At 39.3% G+C, this 14,415-nt stretch overlaps 1 protein-coding gene across 2 annotated transcripts; it reads left to right on the top strand.

The window, feature by feature from the left end:
* The first annotated feature begins 1,454 nt into the window (after window positions 1-1,454).
* Window positions 1,455-14,403, top strand: lpcat4 (lysophosphatidylcholine acyltransferase 4). 2 transcript variants are annotated; one of them, XM_008435284.3, is made up of 14 exons: window positions 1,455-1,608; window positions 1,776-1,967; window positions 2,817-3,180; window positions 6,067-6,179; window positions 7,115-7,175; window positions 7,372-7,430; window positions 9,115-9,149; window positions 10,679-10,733; window positions 10,962-11,044; window positions 11,983-12,108; window positions 12,210-12,366; window positions 13,066-13,158; window positions 13,550-13,685; window positions 13,797-14,403. In XM_008435284.3, the coding sequence occupies exons 2-14, from the start codon at window positions 1,878-1,880 to the stop codon at window positions 13,985-13,987; spliced, it is 1,563 nt and encodes a 520-aa protein (XP_008433506.2). In that variant the 5' UTR covers window positions 1,455-1,608; window positions 1,776-1,877; the 3' UTR covers window positions 13,988-14,403. The 2 variants fall into 2 exon arrangements, with proteins under 2 accessions (XP_008433506.2, XP_008433507.2); XM_008435285.3 differs by adding an exon at window positions 2,038-2,094 and having other exon boundaries at window positions 1,457-1,967.
* Window positions 14,404-14,415: the final 12 nt, after the last annotated feature.

Here is a 14,415-nt window from a genome sequence, read left to right as displayed (position 1 = left end):
AGTATTTGATTACCAACAAAGCAGCATCATCATTAAGAAGCCCTCTGATCCTCCACTCATTACCTGTGTTAATTGCGCCTGATGGGACTCGTTCACCTATTTACAAGACACCTGTCCACACAATCGTACTCAAACTAAAAGTGGAAGATATTTTGGATAGGATACAGTGGTATTGTAGGATGTCGTCCATACTCCGATCTAGAATGTGGCGGTAATGCACCTTAAAGTTGTTTGTCAACTGCCATAAGATACAAGAAGACAAATCAGACTCCAATCTCAGCACTATTGGCAAGACCAATGAGCTGTTTGTCCTAATCCAAGGACAAAATGACCTGCAAAAGGCTGGGATACGCTACAGGACAATATGAAAACAGATTGGTGAGAAGGCAATGATTTTTGACACCAGAAAATGGAAGATGACTGTCATTCTGTCTTGGACTGGGGTTCCATGGAAGATATGGCCTTGTAGAATATCCATGATCGTGAGAAAGTTGGGGGCTTGGCCCAAAGCTATTTGGGAGTATCTGGCCACTGACCTGAAGAGATGTTGGTCTCCAGTCTCAAAGTTTACCCGGTAACACTTTATTTGAAGGGATGTGCATAAGACTGACATGACACTGTCATAAACATGACATAACACCTGTCATGAACATAAAGAAGTCTTTATGAATGTTTATGACAGTTGTCACGAAGTGTAATTTGTTAAGTAATGACACTTTTAATGCAAAGTTGCTCTAAAAGTTGCATTGAAAGTCCATTAAAGGTGCCAACTTTGCATTTAAATTATAATTTACAAAATCATGCAAAATTGGCACTTTTAATGGACTTTTAATGCAACTTTTAGAGCAACTTTGCATTAAAAGGACAAAAGCCCTGCTGCATTTGCCTGAAAACCTGGTCAAGAACTACAGGAAACCTTTTTTTTTTTTTTTTTGAGGATTTCCTTTCAAAAAAGCTCAACTTTTGCTGTGGTCTTACAACTAATTGTGATTCATGTTATATCCTGTGTAAGTCATATGGTTAAAAAGATCACAACTGGCCTTTTTCAATGGTAAAATCACAATTTGATCCAATTTTCCCAAGTAAAACATTTTATAAAGAAAAATAGATTTTTAATGTTTGAAATTTAATTAACAGGGTGACTCCGAAAAAGCTTTCAAGCAAATACTGTAATCACTTTTTATAATGATAATAACTAACTTGACCACCTGAAATTTGATCTAACATTCTTTCAAATGAGACCAAGACAGAACTCTTGGACCTTTTACATGGAAGATCAAATCCACGGGAAGCAGCAGCGCACAGCACCCCCTTGTGGATGACATGATACAACACATGTAAACAGTGATCTGTAGGTGAATTAAAACAATTTTTTTTTTACATACTGTATGTATGCCCCGCTGGTAAAACAACAATTTTTCGAAGTGTCTTTCAGTTTCGGGGACCGGTCTGACTCGCCCGAACAAAACCTCCCTGAGTAGGTGTGTACTGTACCGTACGGTGTGTGTCTGTGTGTGTGAGAAGGGGCGGGACAGGTGAGTTCAGAAAGAAATACGTAGGTGGGAAGGGCAGAGAAACCGGGCTTCAGCGTGGTGTCTCACGCTTAAGGTAGAGTATAGGACAGAAAGCGGTGGCGTTTGTTTTTAAGCTTGATGTAAATCTTTGGTCTCGCGTTCTGTCACACTTTTTCTCCACGCGCGTCTGTCCACTTTAGCTTCAACTTTTAAAACTCAAAGGAAAGCGCGAGACGGAAACTTGTGCTTGTTTCCAAACAGGTCATCTCCCCCGAAAGTTTTTAAAGGACGTTTGGGTCGAAGAACTTGTCTTCAACTTTTTAAAGACGTTTTAGTCGAGCCTGTCTGCTGCAGGTCGTAGTCATGGAGAAAGGCGACTGTTGCACGGCAACACAGGAGTACCCTCATCCTTTTATCTTCGAGGTGAAGCTGACCAGAGCGCAGAGGATTAGGGTGAGTTTACTGATGTTATATTTACATCATAACGCTTACAACTAGTGGAAGCTTTTTTATTTCTTTTCAGTCACAAGAGGGAAGAGACGTTCAGCTGCCGCATGAAACTGATAGGCAATGTTGAAAAGTAGGTAGCAATAAAAATAGTTAATTTGCATTAAACAAGACTTGGGAGAAACATTTTTTGCTAATATGAAATATATTTATGAATAACATTGCATTTATTATACGAAGCAATTGGCACAAAAAAAATACAGGTTTTTAAAAATTTCTAAATGCTTTTCATTGCATTTTTAGACAAAGCGCCACATTTATGAGACAAAGTTCAGCATTTTTATAGGACTACTTTTCATGTCATTGTCTCACAAATAACATGCCTTTTATGGGGTTTCTGCTACTTACTAAAACATTGTAAAAAAGCATTATGAATAATTTTAAGTAACACTTTTTAAAGATCTTGGTGTTCATAGCTTCTGGCCTGACTTGTGTATCCTACAACAGCATCTCACACAGAAACAAAGCGCCTCTTCTACTTCTTTCCCCCCACAATAGCCAAGTCATAAAGAGCCTCATCATAGACAGGTGTGACTGATAACAAGACACAGAGTTGCATAACAGTGAGAGGAATATGGCTAGGGCAGGGCAGCATAGCTGAAAGAATGGTTCGTAAAGCATGACATGATGAACTCGCCTGGATTATCTACATTTTTTGATATTAGGTGGGGTGCATGTGTGTAGAGGCTTTCAAAAATGAATTCCTGTTATCTAGTTTCAGAACAATACATGTTTACTTTATGACTACTAGAATAAATCTAATATTAACGTTTCTTTCATTTCTCTTGCCGACAGGGGCTCATCCTGGGTAGCGTCCTCGTCCCTGTACGCGTCACGCTGGCGGCCTTATTCTTCCTCATCATGTGGCCCATTGCCCGGCTAAGACTGGCCGGCCTTTCCGAAGAAGAGCGCGCCCGGCCCGTCACGGGCTGGCGCCGCTGGCTGTTCCACCCCATCATCTTGCTCTTGAGCAGAGCCGTGTTCTTCTCCTTGGGCTTCCCGTGGGTCAGAGTAAAAGGTCGCAGGGCCGACCTGAAGGAGGCGCCGGTCCTGGTGGTGGCGCCCCACAGCGGCTTCCTGGACATGCTGGTTCTGTGTCCGACCCAGCTGGCAACTGTTGTGTCGCGGTACGAGAACACGAAGCTGCCCGTCATAGGAGGTAAAATAGCTGCACTTTTATGACTCCGATACAATCATGAGGTTGGTAGCGTTGAAGCAGGGTTGGTGATAGATTGGTTCATTATTTACAGCCAGAGTCATTCTGTCTTCTAGCAAATAATTATTTAATCTATTGTGAAATATATTTGTGTGACAGAAAATCTTTTCTTCACGCATTAACTGTCATGAGGACACCGGTGTCCACAATGACTCATTGGATAACATGAAAGTATTTTTTGGGTTTACAGTTAAGGGGTGTGCGACAGACTGGCGGCCTGTCCAGGGTGACCCCACCTCTCGTCCAGAACGTTAGCTGGAGATGGGCACCAGCACCCCTCCAGACCCCACTAAGGACAAGGGAGTATAGAAAATGGATGGCTGGATAGTCAAGGGTGTAACTTTGTGTTGCAAAGAGCAGGGACTGGGGGGGTCGTTAGGGTACTGATGCACCCACAGTCACTGGAAGACCTTTTCTTTTCTAGTGCTAAGAATAAAGCCAAAACTTACATGCGAATGCCAGACAGTCTTATTCAATGAATTATAATACAATGTGTCTTTAATATAGCAAATAATAAAGACGCAAAACCTTTTTTGGGTCTGGTTGGGGCAGTTGGTGAGTAGAGCAATTACTGGATTCTATAAAATGTGGTTTAAAGCTGAGATCTATGCTGAAGTTTGGATATGTAAAATATTCTCTCTGCTAATAAATCTGTAGTTTGGTTTCTGTCAGTTCTATAAACAAGAGAGAACAAAGCAAATTTCTCTTTATAATGACCCATAATTTAATTTTACTTAATAGGAGCCATGATTTAAAATTTAACAAACTTTGGCCCCTATATGCTTTATGAAATATTTCATCCTATTTGATGATCACTCTGAATATCGCCACATTATACGAACAAATGATGCAATTTGTCCAGGGGAAAAAATTTAGAAAAACGGGTGGTTATATTATTTTTTTCCCCAGTCTGTCAGCTTAACGTCACACGCAGACTTGTTGCCATGGCAACCAATAAACAAGAGCCCCGGGAGCGCAGAGCAAAGATTACGTTCAAGTGCATCAGGAATTAACACTAAAAAAAACTCCACAAAAACATTTACCACGCAAAAACGGACGTATCAACACCAAACAGAACATTCTGTCCGTCCGTTTCTGAATTTCCGTTTTGCGATCATTAGGAAGTGATCGCCTGAACACTAGTGGTGGTTGATTAGCCATCTTTGAATCTTTTGAAAAAAAAAAAAAGAAGTTTTCAAACAATCTTTGAAATCCTGACCAGCATCTCTGATGTTTGGATGTTAACATGTAGCAGAGCTAATGGAGTCACTCTGGCTTTGATAGAAAGATTTATAACAGCTGTTAAGAGCTCACTGTGTTTATAAATGGAGTCATAAATTTTGTTTATAGATTCAGCTTAAAATGTCAATTGCATGCATTACTATTACTGCATTTACTCCTGTTGGCTACCTAATGGTTGTTGTTGAGATGAATTGCTGAAAATTGTAGTTTTATTTGCTGATCTGGCTGTCTTTTTTTGTGTTAAAGTATTTCTGTCAACTTAAGAATTTATCATTTAAGAATTTAAGTCACAGCTTTTTATGTGCCCTTCCCATTGATGAAAGCGGCTCTTTGCTCCGTCTCAACAAAGAGCCCTTGCCGAGATACAGCAGGCTGAACTGTGTCCGAGTTGGCACATTCATCAGTTCATAATTTGTCAAAGCGGGTTTGAAACAATCATCTAGCAAACGATATTCTCAAGCAGGCTATGTTGGTGTGATTAGGGGTCACAATTTATGAATGTCTAGTTGTTTCAAATGACGATCTGATCCAAAAGAAATGGGGTGAAATTCTAAGTTTTTCAGAAAAATTATGTGAGATTTTAACTTTTTTAATGCTTGTTCATATCTCTAATTCATAAAAAAAACAAACTTGAATAGCCTACAACCCACAAAGCAGATACACAATTCTTTCAAAGTGTTTTATGGTGTAGAATGGAAGTAAGACACGCTGAAATTGCAACACAATTGAGCATAATTGCTCATAATCGGGGTACAAAAGAGGTTAACTGACCCAGAGCTGTTCAAAACCTAAACTAAAGGAAAGACATGAAGGTGAAACCTACTAAATGAGTGTGATTCCCTTCAAATCAAACCGTTGTTGTTTTTTTAAATAATCATGTTTCAGACTTTTGATTTCCACGTGAACTGTTGGGGAACGCACATTTTCACAACAAAAAGTTCTGTTTTCAAACTGCTGCTCGATGGCGCTTCAGCATCACACATCATTCGACGTCTGTTGACTTTCAGAGAAGGGAAAACGAACGCATACATGAAGGTATGCGCTTTTAAATCAGTAGTTCAATCTGTTTTCCTGGGCAGTTTCATTTAGAATATTACTGTTGTAGATAACAACTGCATGACTAAATGATGCAACAGGACAGCAATTGCAGCTTCATGATGACTCCGAGGAACGAGAAGAGAGTGCTGTTTAGTTTGATGTGAGAGTCTGGATGAAACGGCCGAGTCACCCAGGTCAGACCTGACTGACGGCCTCGGAGAGGCAGGACTGAGGGGTTGATTCATGTTCTGAAAACTCCAGATCGCCCGGTTTGCATTTGGAACGCACAGAACTGAAAATCCTCCCACTAAACTCTCGCAAACCAGAGAACTATTTGGAGACGCAGCCAGAAATATGCAAGGAAGTTTAAAGGTAAACAAATGGCTTCTTCTGTCGACATCTAATCTGCTGTGGCGTGCTCTTCCACTTCCTGCCTCATTTTCTTCAGGAGTAACTACACAATAAAATCCTAAAGTTTGTTTTATTTCTTTGTTCTGATTTGATGCAGTGTAAAATAATAATAATAATGATTTTTGATATGCGTTTCAGCTCTGCTGGAGTTTAACCAGTCTGTGCTCGTGAGCAGGAAAGATCCGGAGTCGAGAAAGATGGCCGTTGCTAAGCTCATCGAGAGGCTGACCTCTAAAGGCTACTGGCCCCAGGTACGAGGTCAGGTGGTCGTCTGCAGGAGAGGCCATGTCTACTTAGAACAAATTATAAGACAAACGTTTTTCTTTTTTAGTTTATTTTTGTACAGTTTCGATTAACCACTACTGCTGTTTTCTAATCAAATAGACTTTTATACGTTTGTATGCTCCAATTATTGATTAATCGATTGCTAAATTGGTTGACAATATCAATAATTGATTCATCACAATTAATCTGATTAATCATTTCAGTCCTAGTTATTTCTTCCTCTGCTGAAAAATCATTTTCAGTTAGAATTGTGCAGTAACACTTTAGACATTTCATGTCAATTTTATGTGCAAACTTGAGAGCAGAATTAAAACCGGGTAAATTTATAGTTTTAAAATAAATGTGCTTATGGGTTAGGATGTGTTAGAATGTGTTGATTTTGTCTTTCTGTGGACTCTAGTTTTATTATGACCTCATCAAGAAAGAAGGCTGGCTTTAGTATCCACTTTGTGTTTTTTCATAAATGGAAATATTTATGAAAACACAAAATATTTTTCTGTTTTTCCCGTCACTTTCTTTTAAGTGACAGATAAAGGTCTGCTAGCCTTGCTTCAGCTAGCTTAGCAACCGTTGATGGCAACAGATTGATGAGGCAAAGCATTACTCAGTTTCTTCAGGATTTTCTCTGGCATCTCATTACAAGGACTTTAAATAGTAGGAACTATATGATGTGAAATTATCACAGATTACAAAACATGGTATGAAAAATCCTAGCTAGATTTATTTTGTGCGTTCTGCTGGTTTAATAGAATTATTTTTGATGTTTGGCATCACTTCTTAGCTACCGTTTATTTTTTTTGTGGCTCAAAATAGGTGATAAATTATGTTATTGTTTTTAAAATGCTATTGAGATGTTATCACTTGATTGAATTCATAAAAGAAGCAACTTTTTATTTTCTAGATGCTCATGTTTCCAGAGGGAACCACGACTAATGGCCGAGCGCTCATCAAGTTCAAGCCTGGTAGGTGTCCGCAGCGAGAACAAACAGAAAATGTAATGTCATCCTGAGCAAGACCGTCCTGTCTGTTTCAGTAAAACTACTGTTTGCACGAATCATGCAGGAATTGCTCAATAATCGGAGTGGTTTCATTTTCTTGTCTTGCTACTTGATGACTTGGTATATTTCCAAGACATTTTTCTTTGTCTCCTGATGTCAGGTGCCTTTGTCGCTGGAGTCCCTGTCCAACCAGTTCTTTTGCGCTACCCAAACAAAGTGGTGAGTGCAATAATTGGGAAGAAGATTTTCAGTAACTGATGTAAATAATTCCGTCCCAGTTATTTACATCCACATTTACATGTTGGATGTAAATATTTGAATCCTTAAATTTCTTTGTTTAATGCATGCATGATGAATTGCAGGTCTCCTAACACTTTCCAGCATTTCCATTGACACCGGACCCTGTTTGGTCCACTTTAATCAAACTCTGGTTTATTTGCCGAGAAAGTCCGGTTCATTTGAGGAGGTGAGGAGGCGTAACCAAAAAAGCAAACTCCAGTCTGCCTAAAAACCTAGATCTCGGTTTGGTTGATTTGAACTCTGGTGCGGTTCGAATGCATATGTGAACGCCGGACTACTCCAAAAGGTTCAAACATACTATAGTGCACGGCATTCTGTGTAAATGTAACTGAAACAAACACAAGAGTCTTTTTGTGAGAAATGTCTTCACGTGCTTCACGAGACATCCTACAGTCGCTAAAATCTGACGCCACTCCATTTTTCTTAATATTTCACGAACAAGGAAGTTGCACTCATGCCTTCTGTAAGAGCCATATGAATAAAAGTAATTACTGATGTGACAGGAGCACACGGCTTTGACACTTGGGTGGTGGGTGTGTCAATGCGGGTGTGACTGTCACCAAGGAAGGTTACTGCGCGCTGGCTTTGTGTGTGAGGAAGCGGGTGCGAGGGGAGATCATAGTTTCTGTTGACCGTGTTGTGGTGCCGTTTATTGTTGGCACCATTGCATTGCTTGCCCTGGTCAGTCTGCATCGCAGTCCTTGTAAAATTTGAACTCTGACAATCAAAATGGAAATAACCAATAATTGTGACAGAACAAAAAAGTGACCTGGAGTTGAATGAAACATGCGTTAGACAGATGAATTCCCCGAGTTCACCCAGTGCGGCCCTCATACACCATTAGTTTGCTGCATGTTTACCTTCTTCAGAGGTTTTTGTGTCGTTTCCTGAAGGAGTTCTTGGCACAGCACCACCACAGGTGAAGGGTGAGAGGGAGAACAAGTATTTCAAAGTGTTGGGATCGTTTGACACACTGTAGTGTGAAAGCTTACTGGATCAGCTGAAAATGTAACAAATGTTGCAAGTTTTGATCCCTAATCCAGGTGTGAAAAGTCCACAGGAACTGATTAGCTTCAACCACAGGAATGCAAATGTTTGTGTTCCAAAAAAATGCTGAGTGTAGTTAATGTATCGGACACCAAGATGTCATGAAAGACCTGCACTGGTCATGCAAATGACCCAGTGCTGGACCATGAGTTGGATCAGTACCTTGCTTTTGGTGGCTCTAGACATGATTTTAGAGAGCTGTAGAAATGGAACAGCAGCAAGTGAAGTTAGCTGCATTTTACAACAGTGTGTGCCTCTGCTCTATTTTTACTATTCTTACTGTTTTGGTATTGCATCATATGTACACATGTATGAACTTGCATTCGCAAATGTGTACAATAAAAGCTTTGTGCTGTTTGGCAGCTGGCATTTTTGACTTTTTGGAGTCATGTTGGAAAGATGACTGCAAACACTGTTTGGTTCAGTGTTTGCATACTGCAAATATCACTGTGTTTAACATGGGGAAATGGGAGGCATAAAACAACCCCGCTCTGAGATAAAACCATTTTTGTCCTGCTTGCACTGTTTGATCTGTGTTTTTATGGCTCTTCCTCAGGACACCGTTCGATGGACATATAAAGGGGCGTCATGGTGAGTTCCTTAAGCTAACTTATTTTTGTGTCTTCTCAGGCTTGTGTTGCATTGCAGGGAATTAAGCTTGTATGGATTTGATTAAAAGAAGGTAGAAAGGCAAGTGCATTGGTATAAAAGTGCATTAAATTGGTCTAATTAGCGACAAACGTTTAATGTCAGATCATTTAATCAGCTAAATCAGAGGTTATGCTTTGTATTGCTTTAATTAAGTAAGATTATAGTTGGTAATACTGTTTTGATCAATTGTATTGTAGATTATTTTATTCCTATCCATCAAATAATGTAAGAAACAGCAAAAAACCACAATCTGATGTTATTCACACTCTAACCACTGACTGCCAGCAAAGTTTATGAATATGAACATTAATAGATGTATTTGTACGACATTTGTTAACGGGGATAAAGATAAAGTTTGTGAGGGATCGAGACCAAAGTGTTCTGCCATATGTAGTCTCAAAGGGTCTCATCAGTTTGCACCAAAGCTATTTGATAAACCTTCAAGCACCAATCAAATTTAAATTGAGTTTTGTTTGCAGTGAAACAGGTGACAACTTGCAGGAAACACAGGTTGGAGGTGGTGTGCCACCAATAAGCTTCCCATATGAAAACTGGACTACAAAGTGTCGCCTGTCAGAAGAATAAAGCAAACAATGCCAGAGCAGCGTATGAGTGCGGTTTTGCTTTGCTTGCTATAAACGTTTTAAATATTACAGTATTAGTTTGCATTTGACACGGATAATTTGTGACTCACAGCCTCCAATTCAGCTTCTATGTAAGTTTGCAAATGTACAAAGGCCATAAAGTGGCATTTGCATAAATTGCGAGGACATTATTAAGATTGTATTTGACTTTGAAACTGCGGCTCGCTGCTGTTGCCTTGGCTGCTCCCAGCTAGCTATTAGCTTCAGCCTTTTGGACGAGCTCATTTGAATTAATACCTAATTAAGAGTATTATTAACAGAACCTCAGTTGAAACAAACAATAACAAAAAAGTTCTGCTAATATTTGAAGGTCTTTGTTCCATTAAAATGTTCCTTTAGAAACTGATCAGCCTGAGAGGCAGAAATGAGGAAAAATGTTTGGTTGCTTTATGTACAAGTGTATTCAAGTATGGAAGAAACTGTGAGGAAAAAAATAATTTTGACATCTTGTTGGAAATTTTTTTAATTTTTCAAGACATGACAGGTAAATTTCAAGAAGTTGCATTAGACTTCATGTTTTCAATACTAAGGATTATGTTTTCATGAGTTAAGCACATTCAATGTGGCAGTATTTATTTAAATAATTTTCTTAAATTTCCACAGCTTGTTTAAATTCATTTCTTGCTTTGCAATAACACTGATTTTTATCTTTGATAATTCAGTCTCACTGGTTCAACCCCAAGTATTTAGACAAGTCTATAACTGGGAAAAGAAGTTGGTGTCTGATTTAGACTGGCTCTCTAAAGTTTTCTTCTTGAGTTTCCTGTCATAATTAGCACTCTATGCATTCTCACAATTGTGTATCATTTTCTCTTTATTTTTTAGGACCGATTCAGTCTGGCACACTGCTTCACAGTTTTATACGAACATGACTGTTGAGGTAAGAATCGTATATCCCCCCTCCTCACCCTATTTCCTTACAATAAAGTCATAAATATGTGTACTCAGGGTGTGTTCTCTGTTGGCTGCACTAAGAGGTGCAGCAGATATGAAGCTGTATTTACCCATATCGGCCACTTTTTTAAATTTTTTTCATTTTTAACCTCCCAAGAAAAGGTTTTAAAAAAACAAAATCTGCCAGTAAATGACATGTTTTGTTGTCCTGCAGTACCTGCCTGTTTATAACCCGTCTGAGGAGGAAAAGAAGAACCCCAGCCTGTATGCTGACAATGTCCAGAAACTCATGGCCAAGTAAGGAGACGACCACACCTGTCGCAATAAGCAACTACTCAACTAATCAATGAATCGCATGAGAATTTAAAATGAGTTTGATCATTTCAGAATATGTTTTGAAGGGCAATTTTGTTTACAGAGAAATCTTAATCAGTTGTATTTATGGTTTTGGTTGTCGTGTTTTATTTTAGATTTTATTTCAGAGATATATTAAAATTTGGGCCGATATTTATATCCAGATATTGGCCATAACCAGTCTTTACCTATTTTATATATATGCTTCTATTATTTTGACACCTTTGGGGGGGGGGAAAAACCCCAAGGAGAAACAAAAGGCATCAAGATGGAAATAAATATCGGTTGTTCATATTGTCTCAGTCGATACCGATATGTCAGAAAATGACCAATATCTGCCGATACTGATGTTGGTGCTGATATATTGTGCATCTCTAATTTGGGGTATTTAAAATATCTTCCAGTTCCAGTGTTAAGAGTTCTCCACAAAATTAAAGTTTCTCTGTCTTTGTGAAGGTGAACTAGCATCATTATGCCATTATCAAGATATGACTTGAAAATGGTATCAAAACCACATTATAGCTTATCGCAATTATTCCTGGGACAATTTATCATCCAGCAAAATATGTTATCGAGACAGACAGGCCTAGACACAGAAAGCTCATGTAGGGATTTTGATTTTCGAACCGTCTAGCCAGACTCTAGACACAGTCGATCATATTAATAACTGTAAACATAACACATATTTTCAAACAGGAAAAACTGGTTTATTATATCATTTGGCTTTGAGAAACGCTTGCAGATTTCTGCCACCAGATGTAGTAGCTGAGCCATATTTAAGCGTTAAATTGTTTTTGATTAGCAGTAAAGATACGCTTTAGTTTCTGACTAAGACGTCCATGACCTGATCCGTGTCCTAACGGTTCTTCACTGCTCCACAGGGCGTTAGGAGTCCCAGCCACAGACCATGTGATGGAGGGCAGGGTCCCTGTGAGCAAACTGGGCGGCCTGTCTCTACCGCTGGAACCTCCTGGCAGGGTAACGTTGTCTCTTCTGCGTAAAAATGGGTAAGAACTCTTCCAGTGATTTTTAAATCTCTAAACCAAAGCTCTTTGGTGTTATTTAAACTAACCATTGTCTTCCTTTTTTGCATCTTTCTGTCTCTCAGACTGGAGGCCCATGAAATCAAAGTTGCTCTGGCCAAAATGATTGACAGGTGTCGGTCTGGAGCTCAGGGGTCAAAGGCCAGTGCAGACGAGCTCACCTCTATTCTCTCCCTGAAGGATAAACAAATGGCTGTCTCCATCTGTGGCTTGTACTCAAAGGTAAAGTCAGTTCTTTGGTTCTGAATGAAGCAAAAAAAAAAATTTCTTTTGTTCCTCATACTCTGTGTTTTAATGTTGTGATGTTGGATGTTCACATACTACACCATAAGAAGGGCTTCAACTAACAGTTATTCAGATTAATCAATTATTATGATGATTAATTGATTAATCTGATAATAAAAAATTCACATTCTACAGATTTTTCATTTAACGTTTTAAGATTTTTTTTATACAATATCAGAAATACTTTTGCGTTTTGGGTTAAACATGTTGACAGTGTTTTTATCTTGAATGCAAAATGTATCTCTTTTTTGTACAGTTTTGGCTTAATCACTGCTCTGAATGTTGTTGTTTTTTTAAGAAATGGCCTGCGTGTGTGTGTGTGTGTGTGTGTGTGTGTGTGTGTGTGTGTGTGTGTGTGTGTGTGTCATGATTAATCTGATTAATAGTTTCAGCCCTTACCGAAAGTTTCAATACATTTTTGAAACATGTCTTGATGAAGCTTTTAGCCTTTCCTTTAAATAACCATAAAAACAATCATGGCCCCTAAAATGTGGTAAAGTAAAAAGTTTGCTCAGTTTTTATGCACCAATCTGTGAATGTGTTTTTAATTTCAGTAAAAAAGGAAATCTTAAAAATAGACTTTCAGATGAAATAATTGGTCACATGTGTAACCACTTTCTTTGTGTTCTTCGTCAGGATGAAACGGTGGACCTCAGACAGCTTTACTTCAGCGTCTCGGCTCTTAGCGACTTCACGAACTTCAAGGCCCTGCTTCACTCTGCTTTTACAGTAAGTGTCTTGCATGTTTGACAGAAGTTATGGGTCTTGAATTTGAGCGTGACACATTCCTTAAATCCTTAAAAAGTCTGAAATTCATAGATATAAAATGAAGGCCTTAAAATGTCTTGACCCATACAAGGCTAGATGTACACTGTGGAGAAAAAAAAACTTAAGGTTGGCACTATGGCAGCTGCGGCTGTAGAGAACCACATGCAGTGTGAAAAGCACAAAACTACAGCCGAGAGCCACAAACAGACCTCAGGAAGTTCTCAGTTGTTGCTATTCTTGTTGTTTAAATCTTGATTGGACTTAAACATTAGTGAAGGTGTCATTTAAAAAAAGTCTTAAATTTGACTGCAGATACCCTTTTAATGCTGTCCTTTGTTCTCCTACCTTCCAGCTGTTTGACCAGGAGTCGAAAGGCAGCCTAAGTGAGGAGGAGCTCTCAGACCTCATGGGGGCGCTGCTTGGCATCCCACAGCACAACACCGGTGATCTGTATACCAAGGCCTCCAGTCAGGGGATGCTTACCGAAGGTGCGCATTCACAATGTGTTTTTTTTTTGTGTGTGTGTGTGTTTTTTTTCTTTGTCGATCAAACACGATACTTTATGTCAGACTAAAACCAAAGTGTTAAATGTTTGACAGAAAACTTGTTGCGAGTGCTGACGACCCATCCGACCTATCAGAAAGTGGTGAACGACTACCTGCAGCCCGAGGAGGCGGGGCCACAGCCTTCGCCCGCCGCTGCTGCAGCAGCCAATGGGAAGGCTGTGAACAGCAACGGCGTGACGCACGGCGCCAACGGGTTTCAACAACACAACAAGAAGCTTGAATGAGCCTGGTGGTTCTCATCTGACCGTCGTCCCCCCCCCCCGATCACGTCGGAACCAAACAAACCCAAAGAGTTCTATTTTTATATGTTTTATATTTTTAAGTCGAGCATCAATTGCACAAATGTGGAAAAACGCCGAAAGAGCAGGGGGAGCTTTCCTCCGAAGTGGCTCTGAGGATCCGTATGTTTACCGGTGTCTTTTTTATATATATATATATATATATCTTTCAATAAATACTTGTGTGTCATTGGAGGTTAATTTTACCGCTAAAAGCAAAAAATAATTTATGAAAATAAAGGTGACTTCTGTGTGAGGGACAATGATGTGTGTGCCAAAATAGCTAAACACTGTAAATTTATTGTGATTCTTAAAGCTTGTTTTTTGTGTGTTTATTTCAGAAATAAACTGTTTTAAGCATGCTTTTTGGGGGG

Source organism: Poecilia reticulata, chromosome 18 (genome assembly GCF_904066995.2).
Source record: "Poecilia reticulata chromosome 18, P_reticulata-male-v2, whole genome shotgun sequence".
Taxonomy (NCBI): Eukaryota; Metazoa; Chordata; class Actinopteri; order Cyprinodontiformes; family Poeciliidae; genus Poecilia; species Poecilia reticulata.
This window is presented reverse-complemented; position numbering and strand designations above follow the sequence as displayed.

Bases quoted from the DNA above. Each gene is read 5' to 3' on its own strand.
- lpcat4 (XM_008435284.3), top strand. From the start codon at position 1,878: ATGGAGAAAGGCGACTGTTGCACGGCAACACAGGAGTACCCTCATCCT. The intron at 1,968-2,816 runs GTGAGTTTACTG...TCTTGCCGACAG, and splicing joins CCAGAGCGCAGAGGATTAGG to GGGCTCATCCTGGGTAGCGT. The intron at 7,431-9,114 runs GTGAGTGCAATA...GCTCTTCCTCAG, and splicing joins TGCGCTACCCAAACAAAGTG to GACACCGTTCGATGGACATA.